This window comes from Somniosus microcephalus, chromosome 33 (assembly GCF_052327205.1).
Source record: "Somniosus microcephalus isolate GS21.2 chromosome 33, FLI_Smic_1.0, whole genome shotgun sequence".
In the NCBI taxonomy this organism is placed as follows: Eukaryota; Metazoa; Chordata; class Chondrichthyes; order Squaliformes; family Somniosidae; genus Somniosus; species Somniosus microcephalus.
The window spans coordinates 4,723,781-4,742,054 of record NC_141019.1 but is presented as its reverse complement, the minus strand read 5'-3'; the positions used below and the strand labels follow the sequence as shown (position 1 = coordinate 4,742,054).

Here is an 18,274-nt window from a genome sequence, read left to right as displayed (position 1 = left end):
CTTTCTGTGGTGTTACTTGCTATGATTGCATTAGGATGAGGGTGAGTGTGAGGGGTGCTTAGTCAGATGGGTATGTGAGTATGTACATAGAGAGAGAGGGATGGGTGGACGTGCAAGGTATGTTGGTGTGAGTAATGATGTGCAGGAGTAGGCTTGGGAAGGCAGAGTGATGGGGATGTGGTAACAGGCACATCAGGATGAAGGCGAGTGTGGTTTTGCACTCACCTTTCCTGACCTCATCAGATCATTGAATCTCTTCCTGCACTGTACCCATGTCCTCCTGACGACATCGCTGCTGCTGACCTCCTCAGCAATTTCAAGCCATGTCCTTTTGGTCTCTTGGGGAGGTCTCTTCCGCCCATCAGCAGGGAAGAGGACCTCCCTGCGTGCTCTGGCTCCCTCCACAAGAATATGTAGGGAATCATCGGAAAAGCGGGGTACAGCCCTCTGTCTTTGGGAACTAATTTTTATAACTTACAGCAATAACTCAATCCTTTACAATACTCCCTCCACACTCCTACATCAACCTTCAAATGCGATGTGGCCAAGGCTGCTTTAAATATCCCCGCTGGAAAATAGTCATCGATGACGTCATCACACCCGCACCATTTAATAGGGCCGGGAAATGCGCATGACCAGTTTAACAGGGGCCATTAAATAAAAGTTGCAGTGGTGAATGCGCTGTTCACGTTTTCGGGCTCCCGACCTGCTACGCGGCCCGCACCCACGCAACCCGTCTCGAGCTCCCGACCTGCTACGTGGCCCGCACCCACGCAACCCGTCTCGAGCTCCCGACCTGCTACGCGGCCCGCACCCACGCAACCCGTCTCGAAGGTAAAAATTCCGGCCATATTGTTCTAGAAAACTGTCCCGAATACATTCGAGAAATCCATTGCCCTTACTACTTGAGCTGTTCTGCTTCTCCTAGTCTATGTGAAAATTAAAATCTCCCATTATAAGCACATTGTTTCTGCTACACATTTCCCTGATCTCTGTATTGATACATCCTCCCCACTACTGTCAGGAGGCCTACAGACAACTCCCACCAGAATCTTGCACCACTTGCTGTTCCTTTGTTCTACCCATAGTGTTTCCAATGCCCGATCACCCTTACTGAAAGCCTTTCTTCCTACTGCTGTAACTGTGTCTTTTATCAACATTGCTACTTCCCCTCCTGTCCTTTCTAAAGATCCTATAGCCGGAATATTTAGCTCCCAATCATGATGGCAATTGAAACTAATTAATTGTGGGTATGTTGTGGCCCACCATCCGTGGTCTTGCCCGCCTGGCAGGGAAGGTCAGTTTCTGCTTTTTGTTTTTTTGTCACATCACAGCACTCCCTTTTATAACCTGAGATATCAACTCTTTTGGTGGCTGGCTTGTGGGAGTCGTGCATATTCCTCAGAAGCTCCATGGTGTTGAATGCCGGAGGACCCCCTACACTTACAGGGTCTTCTCTGGATTGTGTCCAGAGTCTGACTTACTGTTTACAGTCTTTGGGAAAAATAACCTCAATTAGCATACTTTTCATCTCGGTGCCTTTTTTTCTAAACTTGTGCGAGTACATTTTGCTTTAAAACCCCAATATTAAAGTAACTATTTCCAAATCCTTTGTGGGAAAAATGATCAAAGTTGTTGTCACAGTTCAGGATTTTTTGAACAAATGTTGGAGATACTCCAGAATTGAAAAACATCACGAGACTTTGTAGAACACCACTTCACAAACTTTCTCCACATTATGTTATAAGCCCTATTATTGGGCATCCTCTGTGAACTAACCAAAGTATCGACCACTGAAGTGCTCTAACAGTCAACTCCTTTCAACAGCCAAGCAGTCAACCAGAATACTTCTGGGTTTAGATTAATATTTGACCCCTCCCCACAACTGTGAGAGACCTCTTCTGCAAGGCTCATTGCCAGGAAGCCCGAAAAACATGATTTATGAGGCAAATATGTTGTCATCAAGATAAATTTCACTCCTTCTGCTTGTATCTGTTCTTTTGCTTATGGTATCGGAGAAAATGGAGGAAACATATACTGAAGAGTCTTGACAAAGGGTTTCGACCTGAAACGTTGACTCTATTTCTCTCTCCACGGAGGTTGTCTGGCCTGCTGGGTTTTTCCAGCATTTTCTGTTGTTATACTGAAAAGATCATCCAGCCTCCAAGCTGAAACTATCTCTGTCCTTAGGCATAAGTACTGATAATGGTGTTGGATTTGACCTCTACATGAACTTCTGACCACATAGCTGCTCCATCACCAAGACCGTCTAACTTTCACCTCTGTGACATCGGCCGACTCCACTCCTGCCTCAGCTCACCTGCAGCTGAAACCCTCCTCCATGCCTATATGTTACCTCTAGACTTGACTATTCCAACGTGCTCCTGGCCAACCTCCCATCTTCCACCCTACAGAAACTCGAGCTCATCCAAAACTCGGCTGCCCGTGTCCTAACTCGCACTGAGTCTCGTTCACCCCAGTGCTCGCTGACCTACCGGTCCAGCAACATCTCAATTTTAACATTCTCATCCTTGTTTTCAAATCCCCTCACCCCTCCCTATCTCTAACTTACTCCAGCCCTACAACCCTCCGAGATCTCTGCACTCCTCCAATTCTGACTTCTTATGCATCCCTGATTTCCATCGCTCCACCATTGGCGGCCGTGCCTTCAGCTGCCTGGGCCCCAAGCTCTGGAATTCCCTCCCTAAACCTCTCTGCCTCTTGACCTCTCTCTCCTCCTTTAAGACGCTGCTTAAAATCTACCTCTTTGACCAAGCTTTTGGTCATCTGTCCTAATATCTCCTTATGTGGCTCGGTGTCAAATTTTGTTCAATAACGCTCCTGTGAAGCGCCTTGGGACGTTTTACTATGTTAAAGGCACTATATAAATGCAAGTTGTTTTTGTTATCCAAAGATGCAAACAAGTGCAGGCACCCTCAAATCTTAATTTTTTTTTGAACTACCTCCAAGTGGATCTTCCATTTGTGAGGGTGAATTGTGAGACAATTCCAAGCGTTTGGTTGTGTGTATCCCAGCTAAATGCTGAACTGAGAGTATTACCTCAAAATTGAAGCACTAGTGGACCAGCTGGACTGCATCCTGGCAGAGGGATTGTTAGTAAGTTCCTCCCTGCTTGCTGACATAGTGAACTACTGCAGTACTGTCCATCCATTTTCAAACTAATTTACCCTGTATTAAGGTCTGGAAATTCTCCACAGTCAAGCTTGTCAGTCGCAATTCAAGGTGGTTGATGTGTCAGGTGGACTGTCCACGGATGCCCCGATGGAGGTGCTCCCACAGAATAGGGTGGAGACTGGGACAATTCCCGGGTGGGTTGGAATGGAAAATTTGCTAGCCGGGGTTGGGGGGGGTGGAAAAGGGGATTGGAGGGGGGTGAGGTGAACCCAGTGGTGAACAACTGGGAATTTGTGCCAGCACGGAGGTGTGGGGGAGAAAATAAATGCAACGCATGACTTACTGAGGGGTTGAGGGCAGTCTAGGTCTAAAGGGGATGTGGGGATACTTGCTTATCAGATGGGAGGAGGAAGCTTTTGGGTTCATTTTCCATTTTACTTTGCCGATGTTGGGACTTTCACTGGTGCTTCAGTAATTGTCGATACTCTCCGACTACTTGGACTTTCTGTCTTCCAGTCGTCGTCCTCCAAGAATTTTTGAGGGTGGCTGCGTTTCTGTTTCTTCTTCACTTTGTATTTGGAGGTGTCTTGATATATGCTCGATGGTGGAGGAGGAGGTTGAAATTTTGCCAGCCGGGGGGGGCGAACTGAAATTTCGTGCAATTGAAGGAGCCCAACACTCGCTCATCGGAGTGTGGACAGTCATTCTATCACTCAACAAACTGGTGCTGTTGCTTGGCCTCAGTGCTTTCGTCTGTTTACATTAGTTTTGAGATTTCTTCCGATACGATTCTACTGGCAATCAGCTCATTTCCTTATTGGATATCCACTGCTTTTCACGTTATCTCTGTAACCTCCCCCAGCCTACAGCGTTACCCCAAACTCTTCTTTCCTCTGACTCTGGCATTTTGTGCATTCCCTGACCCCCCCAACCCACCATTGGTGGCCTGCCCTCAGCTGTCTAGGCCCCACGTTCTGGAATTCTCTCCCTAAACCCCTCCATCACCCTCCCCTCCATTAAGACCCTCCTCAAAATCCATTTCTTTAACCAAGCTTTTAGTCACCACTCGCAATATCTTATTCTTTGGCTCGGCATCCCTTTTTGTTTGATTGTGCCTCTGTGAAGCACCTTGGAATGTTTATCTATGTTAAAGGCACTATACAAATGCAAGTTGTTATTGTTGTTCTGTATTTTCCATCAGGCCCTTGTTCCTTTCCATGCTTCACTGCCTTTCCCATCTGCTTCACTTCTCTAGATTTTTGTTCTCCATGGACTGCATTCCTTCAGGCGAGCACAATTCGTGCAAACCTATTTTTAAAATATTTTTCTTTACATTTAAATGCTTAATGTATTACAATCATCTTTTTGGATTAAATATACTAGCTGCTTCATTTGATCTTTCTTTGATAATGCAGATGCTGATTCCTTTCTGGGGTGGATACTTTTGATTTATTCAGAGTGCCGTTTGTACTGTCACATAATGTTAGGTGGTGCCACACTTTTCAATTCAGCACGTGGTGTTACTTTGTTCTGTTTATAGCATCACCTACTGGTGCAGTACCTTTAGTGTCCGGAGACCACTCACCATTTTTAATACAGGAAACTCTTTTTTATCCGGCACCAACGGGACTGGCCTGGTGCCGGTTTATCAAAAAGTCCGGATTGCAAAGAGGTATAGTAAAAGGTACGAGAGCTCCGTACACAGCAACAAATCCAGGCTTCCCTGTTGCTTAGCAACAGGTGCAGGAACCCGGCCACAGATCCAGGAACAACCACTAATATGAAGTAAAACTTACCTGAACCTACTCCTGAATTTTGCCGGTTAACAGAGATTTCCGGTTATTTGGGTGCCGGTAAATCGAGAGCTTCCTGTATGTCATAGATGATGCAAGCACTCATTGCACAACCTTCAAACACAAGCCTTAAATAGGTGGCAGAGATCCAGTGGCAGTCAGTGGCATACTGTGGAGTATGAAATCCCAATCTGTGCAAAGAACACATTTTTACTGACTGAGTTACCTGAGACACTGTGGGTGCGGAGATCGGCACAGTCTGTTGTGCTTGAAGATGTAGCTGTTGTGCTTGTATTTCATTCACTGGTGTTGGGTCAGGTGGTGGTGTTGCCTCCATTTGTTCTGAAATATACAGCAGTGGTAAACTACAAAATGAACATGGTTTTAGAAACAATATTACTCATGAGTACAGCACAGTGGAGGAATGTAGTTTTGATTCCCCACATCAAATTTATTCAATGCTATTTTTGTATCTCTTCTCCTTTCCAAACTAAATTTTGGCCTTCTCTTCATGCACCACCATACTACACACAGATATCTGATAAAGATCTAGAAACTACAGACTTAATGACTGAACAGCTGGAAACTATAGATCAGTAATTTTTATATTAGTTGCAGGGAAACCCTTGGAAGGTGAACACTTTGGCCTAGACTTTCAGTGTGCCGTGAGGCGGGCTTTTAGGCGTGCGGGGGGGCAAAAATGCCGAATTCGGGGGTTCCGACACCATCCCGCCCAAAACTGGCCTCCACGTAAGTTTCAGAGGAGGCGGGTACCCACCCCGCACTGGGACCCGCCGACCCGAGGCGGGAAGGGATTAGTGCCAATTAACTGCCTGTTAACAGGTAGTTAACAGGCAGTTTTTAGCCTAATCCCTATTTTGAGGGATGTCGTGTGGGATTCCCGACGGCTCCAAGCCACGCCAGGTTAGAGCAGGCGGGCCGTCGGGTTGAAGGACTTGGAGGGGTCGAGATGTCGGTGTTCAGGTGAGTGATGGGTGCATGCGTGCAAAGGTAAGTGTGTTTGGTGTGTCTAAAGTGTGTAAAGAAGTTTAAATTACCTGTACTTACCTTAACAGCCTTTCTTCCTCTAGGCTTCGGGAGTCCATCATTCAGCCGGCACTGAAAGCAGAATGGCTGCGATCTGTCAAAAGTGACAGCCTGCAGCTTTCAGTGCCGGTGAGAGTTCTAACTGAGTCTGCGTAGAAGGACTCAGGTTAGAAGTCAGACTGTCAGTGTTTGATAGCTTCAAACAGCTGTGAAACACTGATATTTCATCTGTCAGCATGTCTTGACAGATGAAATGTCAATCTGTGACGTCACCTGTTGCCGGGTGGCCCTTAATTGGCCTGCTGAGCCCGCTGGGCGGGCTCAACAAGGTCAATCAAGGGAAAATCACGTGGATTGGCCGGACGTCGATGGAGGCGGGACTAAAACCCGAACGTTGTAGTCCCGCCTCCTTCCCGACTGCTGAATGAAAATCCAGCCCTTTGGGAGAGTATAAATTGTTACAAGATAATACCATGAATTCAGAAAGGGGAGATCACTGCTGGTGTTTTTTTTTGAAGACATTACTGACATGATGAGCAGGAATCAAGCTAATTTAAACATTGTTGACAGACTCCCTGTCTACAGTAGTTGTATGGTAGCTGAAGAGGAGTCCCTTTACTTCTAAAAGTTTTTTTTGCAGGGTCCCAGAGTGCAATTGATCGACTCATGTTCACTCCTGGAGAGGGCCTTTTAAAATTTAAATTCCCTCCCACCCACTATAGCATCATTGGACGCCAATAGCATGCTGCCACCCCTCAAGTCCAACGTTGCTATGGTGATAATGATGGAAAATACAACACATGATGTCATTCCTGCCCACTTTCAATGCACCCAGCCATATTTCGGCAGATGCATTCAACAGCCACAGTCAATTTGAATGGAAATCCCGGATGGTGAGCAGCAGAATGGCTCCCCAGAAGATGTTCCACCCTCGAGCCACTCGAAATAAGGTGGAATGGGACCAGGAGATCTTGCTTATTGCTTCAGCCAACATTTTAATACCCCCACTCTCAAATAACCTTTACTGCACCAATATTTGGCCAAATTATCTGCTAGGTTCTCAGCTTTTAAGTTCTATCCAAGATTTGTTTCAATAACATCAAAGTAATAATGGCTTAGAGTGGTATCAATGGAGGCCTGGGAGTCCGTCACTTGTCAGTCCTCTCACTCCAGGAACAGTGTGTGCTACAAGGTGACTTGAAGAGGAAAGGACAAAAATGGAAAAAGGAGCGGGAAGAAAAACGACAAGAGCTATCTCATACTATGGGCTGGATTTTGCCAGCGCTCAGAGGGCAGGTTTGGAGGCGGGTCCGCTGTCAAAATAGCAAAGATTGACAGCAGGTAGGAAACCCGCTGTCAACACGTCTCCACGCGAGTCTCCCAGGTGTCGGGTCTGTCTACGCAGAACTGACCCGACACCAAGCGGCAGGGGAGACAATTTAGATCATTAAATGGCTTGTTAACAGCCAATTCTATGCTATTTTGAGCCTGCCTTGTAATTTTACGTGCTTGCCCATGGGTTACCCACTGCTCGGGGAACACGCCAGCTCACCCTGTCGTGAGTTGAGTCTGCTTTGATTTATCGGATAACCTGTCAGCTGCTGAAGTGGTATAAAGGATACCATGTTGCAGATGTTCAGTTTCAGAGCTCAGAAACTGTTGATTACTGCATTTGTAAGACATATGGGGGAAAAATTGGGTCACGCCCCCTTTGGGGCGCTAACTTCGCTGGGGCGCTACTTTCAGCTCCCCGAAAAAATTAGCGCCCCTGCACCTGAAATTGAAGCGCTCCCCCTCCTTCTTGGGGTGCTCCCAATGAATATCGAGGCACCTAGCATAGTGCGCACCGGGGAGCGGGGTGCCAGCAAAATAGCGCGGGCGCCCCGAGGGGCGTTAACGGGAGGCGCAAAGGAACTGAATTTTTCCCCCATAGAGATTTCTTCAGCTTTCAAGTGTTTAGAGCCAACTGTATATCCAGTGCCACCTCATTGGACCAACCTCTCTCACCATTGACAGATCGCTTCTGTCATCTCACCTGCAGCTGCCATCTATTCCAGCAGCCCTTGAAAAAAATCACACCTTGGTCCTCTGAATCCTAACACGATCAGCCCCAACACCAACATCACCAGGCACACCAACCTTCTCCGCCATCACCTGATGCTGCACAGGACACAGGGCATTAGCCCCTGACAACATTGTTGCCCGGGAGGCCAGCGATGGCATCACCATGGTCAGATTTACTTCACTTGACACTGTACACTCTGGCTGCCACATGACGCGCCAGGTTGACACCACCCCACACCAGCACCGTAAAGCATCCCTATAATGCCCAAGCCATTCCTTTCACACTCATCACTATAGCGGCGGGGGGGGGGGGGGGGGGGGGGAGTTATGTCTCAACATTCTTCACTGGAACTCAGTAAGACAGTTCTTAAGGTGCGCACAGATCTGTCCCATAAGGTGAAGTGTTGAAAATATAGATTTCACTGTATGACAACATATTAACAGAAACTTCACATGAACATTGGCTAAGCCTCTCAAGTGCCTACCCTTGTGTATTGTTAGTTGGTATGCTTGCAGTAGGATGAGGGTGAGTGTGAGGAGTGGCTAGTGAGATGGGGAAGTGATAATGTAGATAGAGAGGGATGGGTGGAGGTGCAAGGTAAGTTGGTGTGAGTAAGGATGTGCAGGAGTAGGGTAGAGAAGGCAGAGTGATGGGGATGTGATGAGAGGCACAGCAGGATGAGGTTGAGTGTGGCATTGCAGTAACGTTTCGTGATCTACTGAGATCATTGAAAGGTTTGCGCCACTGCAGCCAGGCACTCCTGACCACATCCCTGCTTGTGTTCTCCTGTGCAATGTGCAACCAGGCTGCGTTGATCTCCTGGGGAGGTCTCTTCCACCCATGGGAAGGGAAGAGAATCTCCCTGAGTGCTGTGACTTCCTCCATAAACATATGGAGGGAGTCATGCGTGAGCCTGGGTGCAGACGTGCACCTTTGTGCAGTCATTGCCAGTGTTTGCAGCACCTCAATGCTGCACAACACTGACAGCACAACTGTCAAAATCAATGTGGCCGTGGTCCCTTTAAGGAAACCGGCTGATGACGGGTCATCAAATGATGTCATCAGACCCGCTTCCTGTTAATTGGCCAGGAACCCCGCAGGGCGGCCTAACAAGGCCAATCTACGGAAAGTCTTTTTCAGAGAGTGGCTGCAGACAGGAGCGGGACCAGAAACCGCCAACCAGCTCTCCTGCCGCCATCCCGCCTCCGCAGGGAAAATCCAGCCCCATATGTGAGGTGACCCACAAAATTAATTGCAGAGATTGTAGAGCACTAATTGCACTATTACTATGCTGTCAACACAGATACATTCTCTGTTATTTTACAAATCTAGGAACAATGACGGACAGGTAAAGACCCTCTGGTCCATTGAGCCTGTCCCACACAATTGTGATACCTTGTGTATCACAACATACAATCTCCACCCCACCTGAAACCATGTGATCTCCTGGGAGAGGCAAAAAAATATTAAAAACCCAGGACAATTTGGGGAAAAAATTCCAGGAAATTCCTCTCCGACTCATCTAGGTGATCAAAGCCTGTCCAGAAGATCACTTTGGCCCTGAATTCCCTGCAGTACCAATCTTCTGTCAGAGGTGATCTCCACCCCAGTCATAAACAGGTCCAGCTCTCGCTTGAAGGAATTCAGCGAATCAGCATCCACCACACGAGACAACAGCCTGTTCCAGAGGCCCACTATTCTCTGGGAAAAGAACGACCTCCCAACATCTAACCTAGATCGAGCCTTATACAACTTAAATTTGTGACCCCGGTCCTCCCTAACCTATTCAATTGGAACAAACTGGCAACTGGAACACAATCTATTCCCTTCACTATCTTATAAGCCTCAATCAGGTCACCTCTCAGTCTACGCTTCTCTAAAGTGTAGAGTCCCAATTCTTTTAGCCTATCTTGATAACTAAGATGCTTTAGACTGGGAATTAGTCTAGAGGCCCTCCTCTGCACCCTTTCCAAAGCCTCAATATCACCTACCATGTGAGGAGACCGAAACTGGAAGCAGTATTCCAAATGCGGCCTGGCCAAGGTCTTGTACAAGGACAAAATTGTTTTATATTCAATTGTCCTACGGATACACCCCAACACCCTGTTTGCTCTAGCTATCGCTTCACAGCATTTCTCATGTACCTTTAAGGATGTATGCACTAGAATGCTCAAATCTCTTTCTATCTCAATCTTCTTTAATGCTTTTCCCTGAAGGGTGTATGAATGTTGAACATTTGCCCTGCCCACATGCATAACATAGAAACATAGAAGATAGGAGCAGGAGTAGGCCATTCGGCCCTTCGAGCCTGCTCCGCCATTCAATGTGATCATGGCTGATCATCCAAATTCAGTACCCTGTCGCTGCCTTTTCCCCATATCCCTTGATCCCTTTAGCCTCAAGAAATATATCCAACTCTTTCTTGAATATATTTAATGAACTAGCCTCCACCGCCCTCTGTGGCAGAGAATTCCACAGGTTCACCACTCTCTGGGTGAAGAAATTCCTCCTCATCTCTGTCCTAAATGGCTTACCCCTTATCCTTAGACTATGACCCCTGGTTCTGGACTCCCCGGCCATCAGAAACATCCTTCCTGCATCTAGTCTGTCCAGACCTGACAGAATTTTATAGGTTTCGATGAGATCCCCTCTCAATCTTCTAAACTCCAGTGAGTATAAGCCCAATCGACACAATCTCTCCTCATACGTCATTCCTGCCATCCCAGGTATCAGCCTGGTGAATCTTCGCTGCACTCCCTCCACGGCAAGAACGTCCTTCCTCAGGTAAGGTGACCAAAACTGCACACAATACTCAAGGTGCGGTCTCACCAAGGCCCTGTACAACTGTAGCAAGACATCCTTGTTCCTGTACTCGAACCCTCTTGCTACGAAGGCCAACATACCATTTGCCTTCTTAACCGCCTGCTGCACCTGCATGCTTACCTTCAGCGACTGGTGCACAAGGACACCCAGGTCTCTTTGCACTTCCCCTTCTCCCAATCTATTGCCATTCAAATAATAATCTGCCTTCCTGTTTTTGCCACCAAAGTGGATAACCTCACATTTATCCACATTATAGTGCATTTGCCATGTTTCTGCCCAATCACCCAATCTGTCCAAATCGTACTGGAGTTTCACGACATCCTCCTCACAGCATACCCTCCCGCCCAGCTTTGTGTCGTCTGCAAATTTGGAGATATTACATCCAATTCCCTCGTCCAGATCATTAATATATATTGTGAACAGCTGGGGTCCTAGGACCGATCCTTGCGGTACCCCACTAGTCACTGCCTGCCACTCGGAAAACGACCCGTTTATTCCAACTCTTTGCCTTCTGTCCGCCAACCAGTTCTCTATCCAAGTCAATACCTTGCCCCCAATCCCATGTGTCTTAATTTTGCATGCTAATCTCTTATGTGGGACCTTATCGAAAGCCTTCTGAAAGTCCAAATACACCACATCCACTGGTTCTCCCCTATCTATTTTACCAGTTACATCCTCAAAAAATTCCAGTAGATTAGTCAAGCATGATTTACCTTTTGTAAATCCATGTTGACTTTGTCCGATCCTGTCACTGCTTTCCAAGTGCTCTGCTATTACATCTTTTATAATAGACTCTAGCATTTTCCCCACTACCGATGTCAGGCTTACCGGTCTATAATTCCCCGCTTTTTCTCTACCACCTTTTTTGAATAGTGGGGTAACATTAGCTACCCTCCAATCCATGGGTACCGTTCCAGAGTCTATCGAGTTCTGGAAGATGACCAGTAATGCATCTACTATCTCTAGGGCCACTTCCTTAAGTACCCTGGGATGTAGACCATCAGGCCCTGGGGATTTATCGGCCTTCAGTCCCATCAATTTTCCTAACACCATTTTCCTACAAATACTGATTTCTTTCAGTTCCTCTCTTTCATCAGACCCTATGTTCCCCGGCATCTCTGGGAGGTTATTTGTGTCCTCCGTTGTGAAGACAGAACCAAAGTATGTATTCAGTTGGTCTGCCATTTCCTTGTTTCCCATTATAAATTCCCCTGATTCTGACTGTAAGGGACCTACGCTTGACTTCACTAATCTTTTTCTCTTCACATATCTATAAAAGCTTTTTACAGTCAGTTTTTATGTTCCCTGATAGCTTACTCTCATATTCTATTTTCCCTTTCTTAATTAATCCCTTTGTCCTCCTTTGTTGACTCCTAAACTGCTCCCAATCCTCAGGATTATTGCTTTTTCTAGCCAATTTATATGTCCTCTCCTTGGATCTTATGCTATCCCTAATTTCCCTTGTTAGCCACGGTTGAGTCACCTTTTTTGTTTTATTTTTATGCCAAACTGGGATGAACAAATTCTGTAGCTCATCCATTCGGTCTTTGAATGTTTGCCATTGCCTATCCACCGTCAACCCTTTGAGCGCCATTCCCCAATCAATCCTACCCAACTCGCTCCTCAGACCATCGTAGTTTCCTTTATTTAAATTGAGGACCCTAGTCTCCGAGTCAACTACTTCATTCTCCATCTTAATGAAGAATTCGATCATATTATGATCGCTCCGACCCAAGGGGCCTCGTACAACAAGATTGCTAATTAATCCTTTCTCGTTACATAATACCCAGTCTAAGATGGCCTGATCTCTGGTTGGTTCCTCGACATATTGGTCCAGGAAACCATGCCGTAAACACTCCAGGAATTCCTCCTCCACAGTATTGTTACTAATTTGGTTGGCCCAATCTATATGTAGATTAAAGTCACCCATGATGACTTCTGTGCCCTTATTGCACGCTTCTTTAATTTCCCTTTTAATGCCATCCCCAACCTCCACCTTACTATTTGGAGGTCTATATACCACTCCCACTAATGTTTTTTTCCCCTTAGTATTTCTCAATTCTACCCATACAGATTCCACATCATCAGAGCTAATATCCTTCATTACAATTGTATTAATCCCTTCTTTAACCAGTAATGCTACCCCACCTCCCTTTCCTTTTTGCCTATCTTTCCTGAATATCGAATACCCCTGGATGTTGAGTTCCCAGTCTTGGCCATCCTTGAGCCACGTTTCTGTAATCCCAACCAAATCGTATTCGTTTACCTCTATTTGCGCAGCCAATTCATCCACCTTATTACAAATGCTCCTCGCATTAAGACACAAAGCCTTCAAGCTTGTTTTTTTAACGCTCTTAGACCTATCAGAATTATTATTTACTGTGGCCACGTTTGATTTAAACCGTTGATTTCTCTGACTGCCACTTTTGTTTTTCTCCTTCCTATCTTTTGCTTTTATCCCTGTTTTCCTTTCCTCTGTCTCCCTGCTCAGGTTCCCAACCCCCTGCCATTTTAGTTTAAACCCCCCCCGAACAGTGCTAGCAAACCTCCCCGCAAGGATATTTGTCCCGTTCTGGTTCAGGTGCAACCCGTCCGACTTGTACAAGTCCCACCTTTCCCAGAAGCAGGCCCAGTGATCCAGGAAACTAAAGCCCTCCCTCCTGCACCAACTCTTTAGCCACGCATTCATCTGCTCTATCCTCCTATTCCTATACTCACTAGCACGTGGCACCGGGAGTAATCCAGAGATTACAACCTTTGAGGTCCTGCTCTTTAATCTGCTACCTAGCTCCCTAAATTCTTGTTGCAGGACCTCATCCCTCTTCCTACCTATGTCGTTGGTCCCAATGTGAACCACGACCTCTGCCTGTTCACCCTCCCCTTTCAGAATGCCCTGCAGCCGTTCAGTGACATCCTTGACCCTGGCACCAGGGAGGCAACAAACCATCCTGGAGTCACGTCTATGGCCACAGAACCGTCTATCTGTTCCCCTTACGATAGAATCCCCTACCACTATTGCTCTCCCACTCTTTTTCCTCCCTTCCTGAGCAGCAGCAACACCCCCGGCGCCAGGAAGTTGGCTGCTGCTCCCTTCCCCTGGTGAGTCATCCCCCTCAACAGTATCCAAATTGGTATACCTGTTTGAAAGGGGGATGGCCACAGGGGTCTTCTGCACTACCTGCCTGCTTCTACTGCTCCGCCTGGTGGTCACCCATTTCCCTTCTGCCTGTGCAGCCCTACCCTGCGGCGTGACCAACTCATCAAACGTGTAATCCACGACCCTCTCAGCATCATGAATGCTCCACAACCCATCCATCCGCAGCTCCAGCGCCTCAATACGGCCCGTTAGTAGCTGCAGCTGGATGCATTTCTGGCACACGTGGTCATCAGGGACACCGGCAGCGTCCCTGAATTCCCACATAGGGCAAGAGGAGCACAACACGGGGCTGGGCTCTCCTGGCATGACTTACCCCTTTAATTAATTTAAATTAATTCAATACCACCAGTTAAAGATATACTCTAGGGTGCTTATTTACCAACTGTCCCCACTACACCACAGAGACCCAAGAAAATATAAACCGCAGAATTTAAGCTTGTAATAAAAGAAATACTCACCAACCAATCACTTACCTGCTTCCTGGTGATGTCACACTTGGATTACTTTTTACCTCTCTCCCGGAACCTGTATTGGTATGCCTCTGGTGCTCCCTCGCAGGTCCGCTGCCTCTCCGGTCTCGGGGCTCTGGGCCTCGCTGCCTCGGGCTGCTGTTTAAGTACCTCTGCCGCCTCTGGTGATCCCTCGCAGGTCCGCTGCCTCTCCGGTCCAGCATAACACTGCACTTATCCAAGTTATACATCATTTTCCAGTCATGAACCCAAACTCCCAACACATTAAGATCTGCCTGAAGTAGACGAGCATTGTCGACAGTCCTAATACTTGCACAGATCTTGGTATCATCTGTAAATTTGCAGATCGTGAAGACCGATGCAAAGTACTCATTTAATATTTCCGCCATACCCAGTGTGTCCTTTGAACATCCTTCAATGGCCCAATACGGTCTTGATAGTTTTCTGACTCTTCACATAACTGAAAAAGCTTTTCCCATTACTTCCACAGTTGTCTATGATCCTTTTTTCCATCAGCCTTTTTGCTTATCTAATAGCAGCCTTCATTTTCTTCAGTATTAAATGTCTTTAATTTATAGAAACATGCTGTTTACATCTTATTTGTCTTTGTACATAACCAGTCAGCCACCTTGGTTTTTTCTTACCACACTTCCTTCCTTTGACTCTGGGTACATATTTGCTTTCCACATTTTTTATCTTGTTCTTAAAAACTTTCCATTTGTATTTTCTTCTCTGGTTAAATATTCCAATTTTTCACTTGGTTTATCACTTTCACTTCTATTTTACTATACACAACAAAGCATTGTTTGGTGTAAGCAGAAACCAGGAAGATTAGTACTTAGCCCAAGAGGTAATGTTACACACCAGATCGCCAGGTAAAACCTGTCTGAATAGGAACACCCAATTTATAGTTTTGCAGCAATCACAGAGACTGAAGTGTTGCAGATGAGTTGTATTTAGATAGGAGGATCATGGCGGGAAAGGACTACTTTTTAAAAAGAGACCTGAATCTGCAGCTACACGTGAAAGAGAGACTGACATGCGCACGCTACAGATCAAGCTCTAGCTGAGTCACAATAGCAGCTGCAATTTAGCTGTTCTAATTTAACAGAAATGATACAATTCCAATTGTTCACACTATATCAATGGCAAATTATAATTTCTGTTGGTGCTAGATGTATCAATTTTGTAGCTAAATTGGAATCTAGGCTTCCAAGATGTCTAACAAAAGGACTCAGTCAGTATACAGAAAGAGATTAAAAGCTTTATGAGCAAAGGTATATACTTCCATTGACCTGTGAATCATGTCACAGAATGTTAGGAGATAAATATAGGAAATTAGCCCTCAATAATTAACAATTTAATTAGAGCAGTGCAATAATTCATTAAAATTTTGTGGTTAGTAAATTTGGCCACTTTTTTTCATTAAGTAGATTCCACTGTATTCTCAAATATGGAACAGAAGCATTGTTGGGATACTCACAAGGTTAATAGAAACACTACTTAAAAATTATACGGTCCAGGAATATCCAAAAATAAACCCTGCTCACCAGTAGACCCGCAGCGGTGGTTCTCCTGCACAGAATTGCTGGGGACTTTCGGTGCCTCAGTGAAAACGCTGCTTTCATTGTTTCCCTCGCCTACTACTGCTGCAGGGAGAATCATTCCTTGAGGTTCCACATCACCCCCTGCTTTAGATTGGGCATCCGCTTTCCTTGATGAAACTTTGATAATTTGCTGCCCAGTCATCACAGTAGCCTGTAAATACATTAATTTAAGAATCAAATGTCAAAGCTGCATCTTGTCCTGCAGTTATGGTTCTATGTCTCGTAGTTCAGCATTTGATGTCCGGGGCTGGTATGAGTTTTGAGGCACTGAAGTGGTGAGCTGCGAAGGGAAATGAGGGAGGTTACATGTGAGCCACTGGCTGATATATTCAACAGCTCATGGCAGTCCAGGTTGATTCCTATGGATTTGAAAGTGTCTCATGTGGACCCATTTTTAAGAAGTGGAAGAAAACAGGTAATTAGTTATAGGCCTGTGAGTTTCATGTCAGTTGTAGGAAAGCATTATATAGAATGTGATCTATGATCACCTGGAGAGTTTGGTGGTCATTAGGAAACATAGGTCCTACCTTACTTTCTTTGAGGAAGTTACCAGAATGGCGGATAAAGATAAAGATAAAAATGATGTTGTATTCCTTGGGGCTGAAATTCCTTGAAGATTCTGGCAGAACAACAACATACATTTATATAGCTCCTTTAATGTAGTAAAATGTCCCAAGGCACTTCACAGGAGCGTTATCAAACATAATTTGACACCGAGCCACATAATCAGGTATTAGGACAGTTGACCGGTAGGTTTTAAGGACTGTCTTAAAGGAGGAGAGAGGTAGAGAGGCGGAGAGGCTTAGGGCCTAGGCAGCTGAAGGCACGGCTGCCAATCGTGGAGCGATGAAAATTGGGGACACACAAGAGGCCAGAATTGGATGAGCGCAGAGATCTCAGAGGGTTGTAGGAGATTACAGAGATTTTGGGGGGGGGGGGGGGGGGTGGGCGAAGTCGCGGAGGGATTTGAAAAGGATGAACATTTTAAAACCGAGACTTTGCTGGACTTGGAGCCAATGTAGGCCAGCGAGCACAGGGGTGATGGGTGAACGGGACTTGGTGCGAGTTAGGACACGGGGCAGTGAGCACAGGGGGTGATGGGTGAACGGGACTGGGTGCGAGTTAGGACACGGGGCAGTGAGCACAGGGGGTGGTGGGTGAACGGGACTGGGTGTGAGTTAGGACACGGGGCAGTGAGCACAGGGGGTGATGGGTGAACGGGACTGGGTGTACGGGACTGGGTGTGAGTTAGGACACGGGGCAGTGAGCACAGGGGGTTATGGGTGAACGGGACTGGGTGCGAGTTAGGACATGGGCGCAGAGTTTTGGATGAGCTCAAGTTTATGGAGGGTGGAAGATGGGAGGCCGGCCAGGAGTGCGTTGGAATAGTCAAATCTATAGGTAACAAAGGCAAGGATGGGGGTTTCAGCAGCAGCTGAGCTGAGGCAGGGCAGAGACAAGCGATGTTACAGAGGTGGAAGTAGGCAGTCTTGGTGATAGAAAGGATATGGGGTCGGAAGCTCGTATCAGGGTCAAATAGGACACAAAGGTTTGCGAACGGTCTGGTTCAGCTTCAGACAGTTGCCAGGTTGAGGGATGGAGTTGGTAGCTAAAGAACAGAGGCCGGGAAATTTGATAAGGCCCGAAAACGGGCAGGGGCACTGCGGGGTGAGGTTTGCTCATGCCAGTTTTGAAAGCGCAGACGGCACGTTAATTTGGTGCTGCCTGCTAATTAAAATGATTTTAGCACACAGCCCAGTGACTATTGCGCTGCTGACAGACTGCGCTCAGCAGGAGGCCCAAGGTCACATCACTGGAGCGACGCTGCATTCCCTTAAAGCAAGGCTGTTAGTTTTGAAGGCAGTCTCTAGCGCTTAAAGGTGAACTGCCTTCTGAAAAAAATTAAAATCATTCCAAAACTAGGCAGTCTGCAGCTCTTAAAGCTGAACTACCTTCTGCACATAAAAAAATGATAAAAGTGCTTTCGCTCTAACATAAGTGACTCAACAAGCCAGGGAAGGGGCACTCAGGGTCTCGCACAGAGCACTCCAGCTTTGTGCAGGGGGTTAACACTGCAAGAGAGATCCTCTACCCACAGGGCCCAGAAAGAAAGATGTGGGACCACATCACCGAGGCCATCGCTGCCAGCAGTGTTGTCCCCACGACCTGGCTCCAGT

The 18,274-nt window shown here is 46.5% G+C and overlaps 1 protein-coding gene across 1 annotated transcript in view; it reads right to left on the bottom strand.

Moving 5' to 3' along the window:
• The window catches only part of pou6f1 (POU class 6 homeobox 1), a 159,237-nt gene that overhangs the window by 107,206 nt on the left and 33,757 nt on the right, over positions 1 to 18,274 (bottom strand). Inside the window, exons 3-4 of the mRNA XM_085972615.1 lie at positions 16,041 to 16,248; positions 5,155 to 5,270 (exon numbers count right to left, since the gene is read on the bottom strand). Coding sequence (XP_085828741.1) covers positions 5,155 to 5,270; positions 16,041 to 16,248 — 324 coding nt within the window. The remainder of the gene's footprint in view (positions 1 to 5,154; positions 5,271 to 16,040; positions 16,249 to 18,274) is intronic.